General features: G+C 38.6%; 1 protein-coding gene and 1 pseudogene across 1 annotated transcript in view; both read right to left on the bottom strand.

Annotated features, from left to right (window-relative positions):
* Window positions 1–14,608, bottom strand: part of lsp1b (lymphocyte specific protein 1 b) — a 59,766-nt gene that overhangs the window by 12,519 nt on the left and 32,639 nt on the right. The window contains exons 7-11 of the mRNA XM_085350102.1: window positions 5,170–5,193; window positions 4,748–4,789; window positions 3,857–3,888; window positions 3,557–3,641; window positions 61–201 (exon numbers count right to left, since the gene is read on the bottom strand). Of these exons, the coding sequence (XP_085206228.1) occupies window positions 61–201; window positions 3,557–3,641; window positions 3,857–3,888; window positions 4,748–4,789; window positions 5,170–5,193 (324 nt within the window). The remainder of the gene's footprint in view (window positions 1–60; window positions 202–3,556; window positions 3,642–3,856; window positions 3,889–4,747; window positions 4,790–5,169; window positions 5,194–14,608) is intronic.
* On the bottom strand, window positions 9,357–12,832 carry LOC146640125 (uncharacterized; annotated as a pseudogene).

Below are 14,608 nucleotides of genomic sequence, written 5' to 3'. Positions count from 1 at the left end.
AAGGAACAACACCCCCCCCCCCCACACACACACACACACACAAGTTATGTTTCCATAAACCTTAGATGCTGTGATCGAGGTGGCATTTTGGTTCCAGGCGTCTCCGGCCTCAAACAGGTTCTTCTTGGATGCAACTGGTTCAGTGGGAGCAGTGAGATCAGTCACTGTCTGGCAGCCTGATCTGCCTTCCTTTGAGGAGAGCTGAGAAAAATAAGATGACAGAAAGAAAAGTAGAAAGGTTTAGGTCAGTTCTGAGAATCTAGTGAGAGAGTCACTGTGTGAGCGAGTAAAGGAGTGCTAGTTTGTAAAGCAACCAAATATTAGTGGAATTTTTTTTGCCTTCATTGTGAAACGATGATACTCTACACATACACAAAAATGAAAACTCATTTGCACAACAGACCAATTTCTTCTACAACACGGGACTCACGACGGGGGACATGGACCCGTACAAAGCGTGCGGAGGGCGGTGAAAGAGGCGAAGCAGCGCTACGGGAGGAAACTAGAGTCACAACTCCAACAGAGTGACTCTAGGAGCCTGTGGCGGGGACTAAGGACAATAACCGACTCTAAAGCACCAACAACCGGTATGACGAACGCGGCCGTGACTCTGGCAGACGAGCTGAACACTTTCTATGCTCGCTTCGAGGCTGCAGCTAAGGACTCCAACAATGCTAGTGCTAGCGGCGCTAACGGCTGCAGACAGGAAGATACTGCCAGCACCGGAAACGTGCTCGTCATCTCCGAGCATGAAGTAAGGAGAGCCTTCAAAAGAGTGAACACCAGGAAAGCAGCAGGACCAGACGGCATCCCAGGTCGTATCCTAAGAGACTGCGCATACCAGCTAGCTCCTGTGTTCACTGAGATATTCAACATCTCTTTATCTCAGTCGGCGATCCCCACATGCTTCAAAGAGTCCATCATTGTTCCTGTCCCGAAGAAACCCCACCCTGCTCCTCTCAATGACTATCGCCCTGTAGCCCTCACCTCAGTAGTGATGAAGTGCTTTGAACGCCTGGTCAGAGACTTCATCATTTCTTCACTACCAGACACACTGGACCCACTACAGTTCGCTTACCGTCCAAATCGTTCCACAGACGATGCCATCTCTCATCTCCTCCAAACATCACTCACTCACTTGGACACTAGAAGGGGTAATTATGTTAAAATGCTCTTCATAGACTACAGCTCTGCATTTAACACCATAATTCCCTCCACACTCACCACCAAGCTGGAGCATCTGGGACTCAGCTCATCTATGTGTCAGTGGATCTCCAACTTCCTAACTGGCAGACCACAGGCAGTAAGGATGGGCTCAGCCTCCACCACTCTCAGCACTGGAGCCCCCCAGGGGTGTGTTCTGAGCCCCCTGCTGTACTCTTTGTACACATGACTGTGTGGCCACTACCAGCTCCACCACCATCATCAAGTTTGCTGACGACACCGTCGTGGTGGGCCTGATCTCTGATAACAACGAGACAGCCTACCTGAAGGAGATTAGGAATCTGGAGAACTGGTGCCAGAGGAACAACCTCCTTCTAAACGTCAGTAAGACAAAGGAGCTGATAGTGGACTTCAGCACTAAGCAGGAGAGGAACTACCAGACCCCCGTCATCAACGAGTGCCCAGTGGAGAGAGTGGACAGCTTCAAATACCTCGGAGTTCACATCACGCAGGACCTGTCATGGTCCTGTCACATCAACACCGTGGTGAAAAAGGCCCGACAGCATCTCTACCACCTCAGACGCTTGAGAGACTTCCAACTGCCCTCCAAGGTGCTCAGGAACTTTTACTCGTGCACCATAGAGAGCATCCTGACGAGAAACATCTTAACCTGGTTCGGGAACAGCACCATGCAGGACAGACGAGCTCTACAGAGGGTTGTGCGGTCAGCTGAGCGCACCATCCGCTCCGAGCTCCCTGACTCAATCTACAGCAGGCGGTGCTGGACCAAGGCCAGGAAGATTGTGAAGGACCTCAGCCATCCCAACAACAGACTGTTCTCTCTGTTGAGGTCAGGAAAGCGATTCCGCTCCCTGAAGACCAACACAGAGAGACTAAGGAGGAGCTTCTTCCCGCAGGCGATACGGTCTCTCAATCACACCACCACACAGTACTGACCCACACATATAGTTCTTACACACACACTGGACATTCTGGACATTGTTTTCACTTCATCACTTAAATCACTTGTACAGCTGCTGTTATTGTGTATATATTTATTTATATTTCTTCATACATTCTTATATAGTTCTATATTGTGTATTTTGTTGTACAGTTATTTTATACAGTTATTTTATATATTTTATCTTATTCTTTCCCAGTTAAATTTACCCTTCATTCTAATTTGTGTTGTACAGTTATTTCATTTTTAACCTTAATTTATATTTTATTCCTTCCTAGTTAAATTTACCCTTTTTAATTTTTCATATTTATTTCCTATCTTATTCATAGCCTTTTCCTTTTTTGTTTTCTTTAGGTCACGAGCAGTTGTCCAAGCATTTCACTACATATTGTACTGTGTATGACTGTGTACATGACAAATAAAATTTGAATTTGAATTCTTGATTTTACATCCTTCACTTTAATACTTTACCTATTATTGCTATATATATATATATATATATATATATATATATATATATATATATATATATATATATATATATAGCAATAATGATGTGTGATTCACAAGACAATGTAAACCAGTTTATTTAAAAAATGTTTTTAATGCAATAATTGTTGCCAGTCACAGGCAAATTGAATAGATGTAACTGTTTTTTCTCCACTTTCTTTATGTTTTATTAAACACCATCACCTTTTCGTTAATTTTAGAATTCTTTTTATTTGGATAAATACCCAGAAACACTTTTTCCCTGTGATCAATGATAGCCGTATTTTCAAACGAGCCAAGACCACACCATCTTTTTCACACTCAGGTTAAAATATGTTTATTTTAACAAAGACCTCACAATGTTAAAAAGAAGAACAAGGAAGAACTGCATTTTTACAGGAAGAAACCTCCAGCAGAAGGAAGGAGGATCAGGGAGGGAGGGAGGGATCCTCAGGGAGGATCAACCAACCGCTGCTACTAAAAAAAAAATTATAGCAGTCTAAAGCAGCGGTCCCCAACCTTTTTTGCGCCGCGGACCAGTTTATGCCCGACAATATTTTCACGGACCGGCCTTTAAGATGTCGCGGATAAATACATCAAAATAAATCTAGTACCGGTACCGAAAAAAGAAGATTTATTCATAACACACCTGAAAAGACCCAGGAAAACTGAGTTAACGATAAAAGCGATAACAAAATAACCTGAAAACCGATAAAAACCCTGAAAACCATACATTTCACACCTGAGGCTCAACTCTCGCGGCCCGGTACCAAACGACTCACGGACCGGTACCGGTCCGAGGCCCGGGGGTTGGGAACCGCTGGTCTAAAGTATCCTCTGAGATTTCAAGTGATTAGTCTGCGGAATCTGTTAATGATTACAAAAAATTATCCCACGAATATCCTCTTACTGGTTGAGAAGAAAAACACTCTGCAGTTTTACCTCCAGGGCGTGTGTATATTGTTCCAGTCTCTTGTCGATCTTGGAAACAGGAAGCGGTGGCAGTGTCTTCTTTATGTTGCTGGTGCTTTAGAAGAATGCATAAACAACTGAATCAGTCATGGCAAAAGTGTAATTCTGTCTGATTTTAGCATGTGGTACAAACTCTTTATGTCCTTCCAGAGGAAAGTTTGGTGTTTCTACGTGTAAATGGTGATGGACATCATATCACACTGAAAGAAAGCTTCCTGCACGTGTTCGATTTTGATCATTCTTGTGTGTGTTTTTTATTGGTAGGCCTACCTTCTCCTCAGAGACTCTGTTCGCTCTGTGATCTGAGGAATGGAAATTTTCTGTTTATTAATTTGCATTTCGCAGATCAACAATTTAAACAGGAGTAAAAAACCAAACAAAAAGGAGACACAAAAACTTCAATGTTCTTTCACAAAGGAAATCAGCTGTCAAATAATATTCTACTAACAATTACATAATTCCTGTCTTCATGACAGTCCAAAACATTACTCTGATAAATTCTCTGTCTTCCTTCTCAAGTCCTCATCTCAGGTCCATGCAACAAAGATAGTAAATGTTCCCTCTTCAACCAGGTTCAGTTTAACAGGATAAACCTTGATCCTATAATGTTTCTAATAAGAGTTGTTCAATACTTGACCTGTTAGACCTTTTGCAAAACACTGCAGGCAATTTGTTATCAGAAAACAAAGGTGTTTTATGCCTTGTTTTTACCCTCTGATAGAAATCCTTAACTTTCTGAGGCCAAAGTCATCCTTAACAACTCCCAAACCCAACCCTAACTTTAACCCTAGCCCTAGCCTTATATGTCATTTTTGTTTTTATTGAATTGTTTTTCCAAGTCTTGACTATCAGGGAACAAGGATTATTCTAATTGACACGCATGACTCCTATTTACATTTGTTTAGAAAAACGTCTCTTTTGACATTCTTCAAAATATCGGGTTAGTCATATGTCATGACTTCAGGGGGTTAAGTTACCTAATACTTTTATTACCGAGACAGATTTCACTTTGCAGCTGTAGGTTTTTCCTCTTGTAGCAGGTCAAATTATCAGTAGTTTTGCAGTCTTTCTAATAGCAGTGCTGCCAGATTCGGGGTGTATCAGGGTGTGTTTGCTTGAGTTTGCTTGAGAGTAGGCCTGCTGTTTTTCATCCTGACTCACCTTGAATTTACCATCTGCTGTGATGCGGCTGCTCACTTCATCCTGTAAAGAGACAGAGTAAGCTGAGACACAAATTCCTATAGAAGTCAGTGACACTGCACCAAAAGACACTGCAAAATAAAAAAATATATATCTCTGTGGTTCAGAGTTCATTTTACCCTTTCCCTGTTCTGAACTTTTTAACATCCATCAGGTCACCAAACCACTGAGGGTTAATGTTAGGGTGGTATAAACTTCAAATTTCAAAGAGGTTTTTTTAACCAACAATAACAGGTTTTCTCACCATTTAAAAATCCTACCAATAAAACTGTGTCATGCAGTTCATGGCTGCTCTTTAATCAGTGCAATCAAACCTTAAGTTTGACAAATGACTCTCTTCCATTGCTGCACAATAGGTCAGCTGACACATGCAGGTTACTTACTGGGTAAAACTGTATGAGGAGTTTCTTTTGGGACATCAGGAGGCATTAAAGAGACAATGGGTTTAGACATGATTAATACAATGTAACATAATAATATGAGGTGCCATAAGGAACATTATTACTGAAACGCTCTCTCACACACAACTGAAACGCTCTCACACACACTACTGAAAAACCAAGGCATTTCACTTGAACAGGAAGGTGTTTCAGTTAAACAGGAAGGCATTTCAGTTAAAAAGGAAGGCATTTAAGTTGAACAAGAAGTCATTTCAGTTAAACAGGAAGGCGTTTCAGTTAAACAGGAAGTTGTTTCTTGACAAGGAAACTGAAAAAAGTGGTAGATTTCAAACAAACCACTACACAGATGTCTACTCAGCAACCTGCTAGTAGCCTAAGAGAAGCAGCTGCATTACTTAATATATAAGCCTCAGCATAAGTCAAAATTTTGAATAGCAGACACGCATTATCCTGGTTAATTTTTTTTGGCATATGTGCTTTTTGTCTTTTTTAGCAAAGAAAAAAATATCTTAAAATTATTAATAAAACCAGGGAGAGAAGGCTTAGTGTTCCTCCATTTAGCACAATGGATATGATATTTACTCAAAAGTATGATGATGTTAATGATGTCTGAGACACCCAATGCTAGATGATCCATGTAAAAAATTTATGATGTAATTCAAATAGTGGCACGTCATTAATATTTAGGGAAATCCAATTTTTTAAGTTGCACCAAATGCATTGTGTGATAGGGCATAGAAAAAAAAGATGTTCTAGGGTTTCATTTTCATCAGTACAAAAAGAACACTGATCCACCTCAAAGCCAAATCTCTTTTTTTAGAAATTCTGCCACAGGATTAATTTTGTTTATTACTTTAAAGTGTGTTTCTTTAACTTTAGGTATAGGCTATTTCATAAATTTTTAGTAGGCTTTATCCAGTGTATATGAAATAACTAAATTAGAACCATGCAATGTAACCATTCTGTTGTAACTATGAAATATTTTGTCTTTGAAGAAACTACTAATAAATTTATTATTGCATTTTTATCAAACAGCTGACATTGCCCTAGCAATAAATTTGGGAGCACTGATGAGAAATTATTGTATATTATAACATTTTTAATCAAATGAAGCAGAGGCAGTGGGACCAGTTCACACAATTTGTTATATTCTCTTTGAGAACAGTTTAGACAATATTTTTCTGAAAAGTCTGTGTAACTTAGAATGACACCGTTATCATCCAACAAATCTGTTATGAATATAAGCTTGTTTAAACCAGTCGCTCTCGAAAATTGATTTTTGATTAAGTGTTATTACCCTATGATTTCATAAGGTTTAATTATGGGGAGAAGTTGTGGGTATAACTCATTATCTCAGATTTTAACCATTTAATTCTAAGGGTGCCAACCATAAATTCTAATTCTGGAGTTTTGATACCACCTTTATTGTATTCCTTCACAAGCTGAGATTTTCAATGTAAAGGGTTTTATTCCTCCACAAAAATTCGAAAATAACTGTGTTAGCCTTATTAATGCTTTTAGAGGAGATATATAGAGAATGACAAGGATAAATCAATTTGGAGATGCCTTCAGCTTTAGATAGGATGTTTCTGCCAAAAATAGTGAGGTCTCTGGTTAACCAATGGCTAAGTGATTTCTTCATCTCCATGATACAGTTAGAAATATTAGTGTCTTCTCTGCTAATTGTTTTTTTTTTTTTTTTTTTTTAGATATTATCTACGGAAGCGTAGAGCTGCCACCCAGGCAAAAGAAAAATACAAGTGTATCACGTTATAACGTGAAAAGTTTATTGTTCTAACAAGATACTTTTCCTGTTTGTACAATATACTTTTCACGTTTGAACAACATAATATCACGTTATTACAATATACATAATTATCACGTTCGTACAATATAAATATCATATTGTACGAACGTGATAATTATATTGTTTGAACAATAACGTTTTCACGTTATAACATATATTTTATTGGTCGAGCATGATATATTGCCGTAAAGATACGGAAATGTAAAACATAGTGAAGTGGGTGACAGTGCAGATCAGAGTGCGAGAAAATGGCTCGTTTATTGGAATTAATTAAGTTCTATTTTATGCTTGGATTGAGGCATGGGGAGATTTTGCTGTTATTGAGCAGTTTGGACAGTATTGTGATAAGCATGCGGACACTTAGAAGAAACCTAAAACACATGGGACTGTACAGGAGAAAGAATGAGTCCGATCCGATTGAGGTGGCACGATTTCTTATTGATCAACTGGAGGGACATGGGAGGCTCCATGGATACAAACTACACCACCTGAACTGCATTCAGGCAGGTTATGTTGTCACGCAGAGTACTGTGAGACATTTACTGAAATATCTTGACCCTTACGGTGTTGAGCAACGACGCAGAAATCGCCTAATGCGACGCACGCATGTAAATCCTGGACCAAATTTTATGTGGCATGTTGACTCCTATGACAAACTGAAGCCTTTTGGAATCTGTATAAATGGAGCTATTGATGGCTTTTCGAGAGTTATGATTTGGCTTCATGCCTATTCAACAAACAATGATCCCAAAGTCATTGCTGGATATTTCATAGCAGAAGTTGAAAAGAGGATGGGAACACCTGCTAGGATTCGCTCTGATTTGGGAACAGAAAATGTCATAATGGCTGAGATGCAACGATTCTTGCGCTGAACTATGGATCCGAACGTCAGAAACTGTTTTATTACTGGATCCAGCAATCACAATCAGCGTATTGAAGGCTGGTGGGCCTTTCTGAGACGACATCATGCTCAGCACTGGATAAATCGTCTCCAGGAACTAAAAGACCATGACTGCTTTTCTGGATGTTTTTTGGACAAGCAGCTCATATTGTTTATGTGCCTGAATGTCATCGAGGTATGTAACCATGTTTATATTCTTTTAATGAGTCATTGTGTGTGTGTGTGTGTGTGTGTGTGTGTATGTGTGTGTGTGTGTGTGTGTGTGTGCGTGTGTTAGAGAGAAAGAGAGACACGGAGAGAGAATAAAAAGTTTGCTTTAACACCCACGCACCATCCCTATTATCACTCCGTTCAGGATATGAAAAAAATGCATATTTCACTGGCCAGAAACATAAAATCGCACTGTCTAAAACAATTCACGTTTAATAATTACTTAAAATTTTCCACAGTATCACGTGTCTACCACTGTTATTCTTGTTGTTGAGTATTTTTGATAAACTCTGTTTTTCCGACTGCTTTTGATTGATTGATTGATTGATCGTACTTTATTCATCCCAAGGGAAATTGGGTTAAGGCTGCCAGCCGTGCCAGCGTGTTCTTTTACTGATATGAGATTTTTAAATTTTTAATATTTAATAGGAAGAGCTGCAGCAAGTTGCACATATGTGGAACACCCACATAATACGCAGAAGCAGAAATGCAGTTGCTCCAAGTGGACGTCCGATTCTCATGTACACCATCCCTCATCTCTTTGGAGGACAGGATCATCTGAAAGAGGTTTCTCGGGAGGCAGTGGATGCTTGTAAGCAAGAATGTCAACAGAGAGGAGGACCTTATACCTGTGATGAAACCGTTTTCAGCTTGTGTTGCCTTATAATGTCAGAGAACTTCTTACTTCCACCAAGCACAGCAGATGAATCCATTGAACTGTATTTCTTCCTGAGAGCCTATATACTGAAGGACTTATAAACCTAAATATAATTGGGCTTTGGGAATTTTTACGCATATATTTTTGGGTACAATGTTTTATTTGTGCAATAAACAATAGAAAAGACATTCATTATTATTTTGTTTGGATTTTCGGTTCAAGATAGTAGCAAGCAAGCATGTCTAAATATATTTAACCAAATCTTCGTACTCCAACCTTTTGGCATTTCCAATTATTTTTTAACTGAATTTCTATTATATCTGATTTCTGTTTTAAGACTGTCGAAAAAACATTTTTTAAACTGCTGATCCTATACATTATTATTCATGAAATATTGTTTTCAATTTTACTGAACACATTGTGCAACTGCTATTCATCCACGAACAGTTTCTTGTAAACTGGTAAATGTACAAATTCTGCATTATGTAATAATTAACAAACAGTGTTAGATGTTAACCTCCCTTTTATTTGTGTTCAAGGAGAAGAAAACACGGACTCTTGATAAACACTACAAAACTTAACTTATGTGCCAATTTTCTGTCTTTTATTCCAGTCAACTATTGCATCAAACACATTGCCTTCCTATTGCCTATGTTCTAAACAAATGACTGGTGGAAAGGTAAAAAAAATATACTTGAAAATAATTAATATTAAGTCTTTTGAATTATTACTAAACAAAACATCCCCTCTATAGCAGACATTTTGTATCCTACAAAACTGCACCACAGACCTGTGGAAAAGGACCTTGACACATGATAAGAACTAATAATAAGCATAGTTCACCTCTTGCTGCTAACCATATGAACTTATTAAACATAATTAGTTAACATTTAAACTAGTTAAACCTTTAAGTATGAAAACTTAAACTGAAATTTACATTTTTCATGGTGGAAACAAATTGATGTTGTCCACAATTTTTGAAAATAAATTCAAATATGAAATAAAACACTTCCCTGAAATTTAAGCTCTTTCTTTTTTTATACAATGATGTGTTCCCTGTTTGTGGGTTTAACAAACTTTAGAGCTTCATAGCCAGTCATTGTTAGTGCAAACCTTTCATTCTTTGGTTTAAACATGATGGACTTTAATCAAGCTATGCTGAACTCATAAGAGCTTTTAGCAGCCAAAACATTGTCCAGTTCATTTCGTAGTTCTGGGTAGGACGTGTATGTCCATGGTAGTTCCAGAAGAGGGCCACATGTGTGTGCCACAGGTCGTCGTGCCAGTCCATCCACAGGCGTGAACAGTACCTCAACCTTGTCAACACAGATGACATCTGACCCAGTAAGAAACTTGAACATCCTTCTGAGCCCTGTATCATCAAGTCCTCTGATGTACTGGTGCAGAAATCTGAAGCTCTGCTTCTCTGCTTGAGTGGTGGGAGAGACAGTAAGCAACTTCAAAAGCTTTCTCGTTGTTGGCTTTTTATCCTCATACATTTGTAGGGCATCTTGTGGGCTTTGAAAAGCTTCTTTTAGGAAGTAGCTTGCAACTAAGGACATTTTCTCTGCGGCATATGCTGGTTTTTGGATTAATTGTTTGTGTGCGACTTTCAGAAGAAGGCCTTTTAAGTTCTCTTTGGTTGGAAGCACTGATACATCCAGGCGATCCATGAGATCCAGCACTTCATCCCTGTCTTCATCTGTAAGATCTTCTTTTAGTGCCCTTGTTATCAGATCCCTATCTGATTGACTTAGGTAAAAGAGAAGACTTTCAAACAGCAGATCATCTGATACTTGATTCTCACCGAAGATGAGTGCCACTGTGAAAACAGGAGCAAGGCGACAAGGGAAATATCCATGGTCTTGAAATCCCTTCAGTAAAATTCTACCCATGGATTTCCACTCTTCTTCCTGCCATTTCGGAGACAGTGATGGCACTCTGAACTCCTCTCCTTCAGCTGTGTTGTCCACAAACTCTGACCAAAATGCAGCATACACATCTCTTGATATGCCATCTGCATCAGCTCCTTTTTCATCAATGTAGGTGTATTTTAGAGGGTGTATGAGGAGTGCTGGATCTTTGAACTGGCTGATCATCTCCTCCAGAATAGTAATCCTGTGAAGTTTGATGGTAACACAGACAACATCATATGATCCTGCAGAGCTTATTGCTTCATTGCTTATAGATGTATCTGGACTACTGACTGCTGTGTTTGTTGGAGGAAGTGTAATGGATGTGATGACCAGATCATCTTCCTCAAACTGCAGGAATGGTTCATCTATTACAGTGTCATCAAGTTGACAAGGCAGAGGCTCTCCAAGGTAGGGTCCAATCATTACCTCAGATGTGTCTAATAATACATCTTCATCAGCATTCCTAGATTCTGATGATGAGATCACAACAGTGTGAGAAGCTTCTTCATCTCCTTGATGTGAGTCAGTCAGTTGTGTAACATTGTTTACATGTGTTTTCCCTCTATCATAAACTTCTTCATCATCTTCATCATTGGAAAATCTTCTTGTGCACAAGTAAAATTTCAACATTCCCATTTTAAGTGCTGAATAGAGTTCTCCAACTGTGACATCTTCATCAAATACGGCCTCTTCCTGATAGTCTAATATGTCATGACTGAACACCTCCCATCTTCCAAATTTGCTTTTTCCACTTGGAAAGAAAAGATCTTTTGCATACTGTAATATGTCAGCTTTTTTGGAGTCTTTGGGCACATCAAAGGTCCTTGTTCCTCCTCCTCTGTGCTTTCTCACTTGCTTACCTTCATGGATCCACCCTAACTCAATTTTTCGAGTCTTTTTCTCAGCTCATTTGTTGTTTTTTGCATATGTTCTTTTTCTCTTAGAAACAAATGCCTCCTCATGATCAGATTTCTTCTCATTTTCATTGATTCCCATCTTTTCCTTCAATTTTTCGAGCAATGAGTTTTTTCTTGATTCCTTAGTACTTGCACCACTGTTTTCCAAGCAGAACCGTCTGGCAGCTATCCGGTCACCATATGTTGGGATGTAACAAGACAGGGTCTTGTCATCCATGAAATCAATCACTGTGGCATCAATCTGTAATAACAGAGATATTTATTACTATACAGAAGTACAAGGTATGCCTGCTGCCACACCACATGAGGTACCTCACTAAAAAAATGTATGTACATTTCACATGTGTTTTGATAATTGTCTGTTATTATTTTAGTGGCAGCCATCAATATTTAGCATTTATTCTTTTCCTCTCTCTATGCCAGCAACATTAATGAGATTCTCTAACATGTTATTAATAGAAATATTACAGTATATACAATGCCCACCTTTGAAAAAGTAAATTAGTATTCACGTATCTTTCAGTTGCACAGAGCACAAAGGGTTGAATTCAGTGTTTTTTTTTAAATTGAAGCCAAATATCAATATAAACACAGTTTAATTCATTTGTTTTTAGATAAACAAGGAAACATTGTGCATCACATAATATAGCGATATATTTAAGAAACCTGGAATCTGCATACGGGTTAAGTAGTAACATGTGGTCATACAACGACCCAGTTTTATACAGTGGGTTAATTTGTTTTACATTCTCCATTCCATATAGATCCACACCAATGCAGCCTACCGTTACGTCCTTACGCAGTCAAAGCGAGAGAAGCGAAAACCGCTGTGGTTGTTAACTAAGCAATATGTCACATTTTTAGACGCTGTAACTTCGTAAAAAGCGAGTTTTACAAGTTTCCCCCTCAAGAGAGCACTTACGTGTTCTTGTAGCATTCGTAAGAGACAGTCCTCAGGTACACCACGATTCCAAAGAAATCTCAGAAGTGGGCTATCAGTGTTTGTGTCCATGTTGAAAGCAGGGCATTCAAAGTTAAGTGCCAGTTCTGAAGAGCGCGAGCTCTCCACAACTACCATGGATTTGGGTTTCCGAATGCAACACGTTTTACGTTCTTACAATAAAAAATGTTATTGTAATGGTATTTTTTTTAACGTTTGTACAATATATGATCACATTCGTACAATATGATATTTATATTGTACGAATGTGATAATTATATTGTACGAACGTGATAATTATGTATATTATAATAACGTGATATTATGTTGTTCAAACGTGAAAAGTATATTGTACAAACAGGAAAAGTATCTTGTTAGAACAATAAACTTTTCACGTTATAACGTGATACACTTGTATTTTTCTTTTGCCTGGGTGGCAGCTCTACGCTTCCGTAATTATCAGCACTATATATTTAACTTTAGATTCAACTCTAACCAAAGCTATTGAGGAGTCAGAGCTTGTATGAATCGGTAGTAGTTCACATTTTTTGATACTGAGAGATAAACGAGATGCTTTAGAAAAAATTTAGTTTTCTCTACCACGTATTTATCTTTCAAAAAAATAGATGTATCATCTGCGAAGTGACTTATTTTGAAGTCTTTATTAAAAATTGATATTCCTTGTATGTCTTTAGAATTTTTGATTAATAGTGTTAACAACTGTATATATACCAATATAAAAAGCTTAGGGGAAATAGGACATACTTGCCGAATTCCCTGTTGCACCTTGAATCCATTCCTGGATTCAAGGAAGCTAAAATATTGTTAAGTAATGCGGCTGCTTCACTTAGGCTACAAGCACAGCCATCCCCAACCCCCAGGTCCTGGACCAGTACCGGTCTGTGAGTCGTTTGGTACCAGGTCGCAAGAGTTGAGGCTTGAGTTTGAAATTTATGGTTTTCAGGGTATTTATAGTTTTTTTTTTAATTTTTTATATCGTTTATATTGTTAACTCGGTTTCCCTGGGTCTTTTCCCGTGTGTTATGAATAAATCTTCTTTTTTTGGTAGCGGTACTGGTTTTATTTTATTGTATTTATCCAAGACAACTTAAAGGCCGGTCCGTGAAATTATTGTCGGCCATAAATGATACGTGGCGCAAAAAAGGTTGGGGACCGCTGTATTAGCAGGACGCTGAGTAGACATCCTTGTAGTGTTTTGAAATATATCGCTTTTTCCATCAGTTTCCTTGTCAGGAAACAACTTCCTGTTCAGCGGAAATGCCTCTGGTTTCAGTGGAGTGTGTGAGTACCTTTCAGTAGTGTGTGTGAGAGCGTTTCAGTAGTGTGTGTGAGAGCATTTCAGTTGTGTGTGTGAGAGCTAAAAATTTCAATAGTGTGTGTGAGAGCGTTTCAGTAGTGTGTGAGAGGTAAAATTTCAGTAGTGTGTGTGAGAGCGTTTCAGTAGTGTGTGTGTGAGAGCGTTTCAGTAGTGTGTGTGAGGTAAAATTTCAGTAGTGTGTGTGAGAGCGTTTCAGTAGTGTGTGTGAGAGGTAAAATTTCAGTAGTGTGTGTGAGAGCGTTTCAGTAATAATGTCCCTTACGGCACCTCATACAATAAGACTTTATCATCAGAAGTTCATTACATTATATCTGAGCAATTTAACATCATCATAGGTAAAAAGTGCTGGGTGCAACTGAAGCTGACCCAGACCGATCCACGTGGTACACACCTGCTTCATTGTTAAAAAATGAAGAAGGAACTAGTCCATCTCAGATGAGTTGCAACATCCTCAAACAGAACCAAGGGAATTTTACAAGAAATTTAATTTTTGAAGGAAACACTTATAAAATCTGTAAAGTAATCAAAATTCACTTGCACATAACATATCACATGAAAACTTTGCATTGAACTTTAGCTTTAGTTGTTTTCTGTATTCTGATTGAACAATATGTCAATGCAGGAACAGTACAATCAATGTTCCCTCTAATTTTCCATGTGTCTGAGTGAACACCAGGGCTGGACTGGGACAAAAAATCGGCCCAGGCATTTTGACTAGAGACCGGCCCACCAG

This window comes from Diplotaxodon limnothrissa, linkage group LG1, assembly GCF_057381915.1.
Source record: "Diplotaxodon limnothrissa isolate DT_005_m linkage group LG1, D_limnothrissa_male_GT1.1, whole genome shotgun sequence".
In the NCBI taxonomy this organism is placed as follows: Eukaryota; Metazoa; Chordata; class Actinopteri; order Cichliformes; family Cichlidae; genus Diplotaxodon; species Diplotaxodon limnothrissa.
Note: the sequence above shows the minus strand (reverse complement) of the source record. Positions and strands in the feature narration are given on the sequence as shown.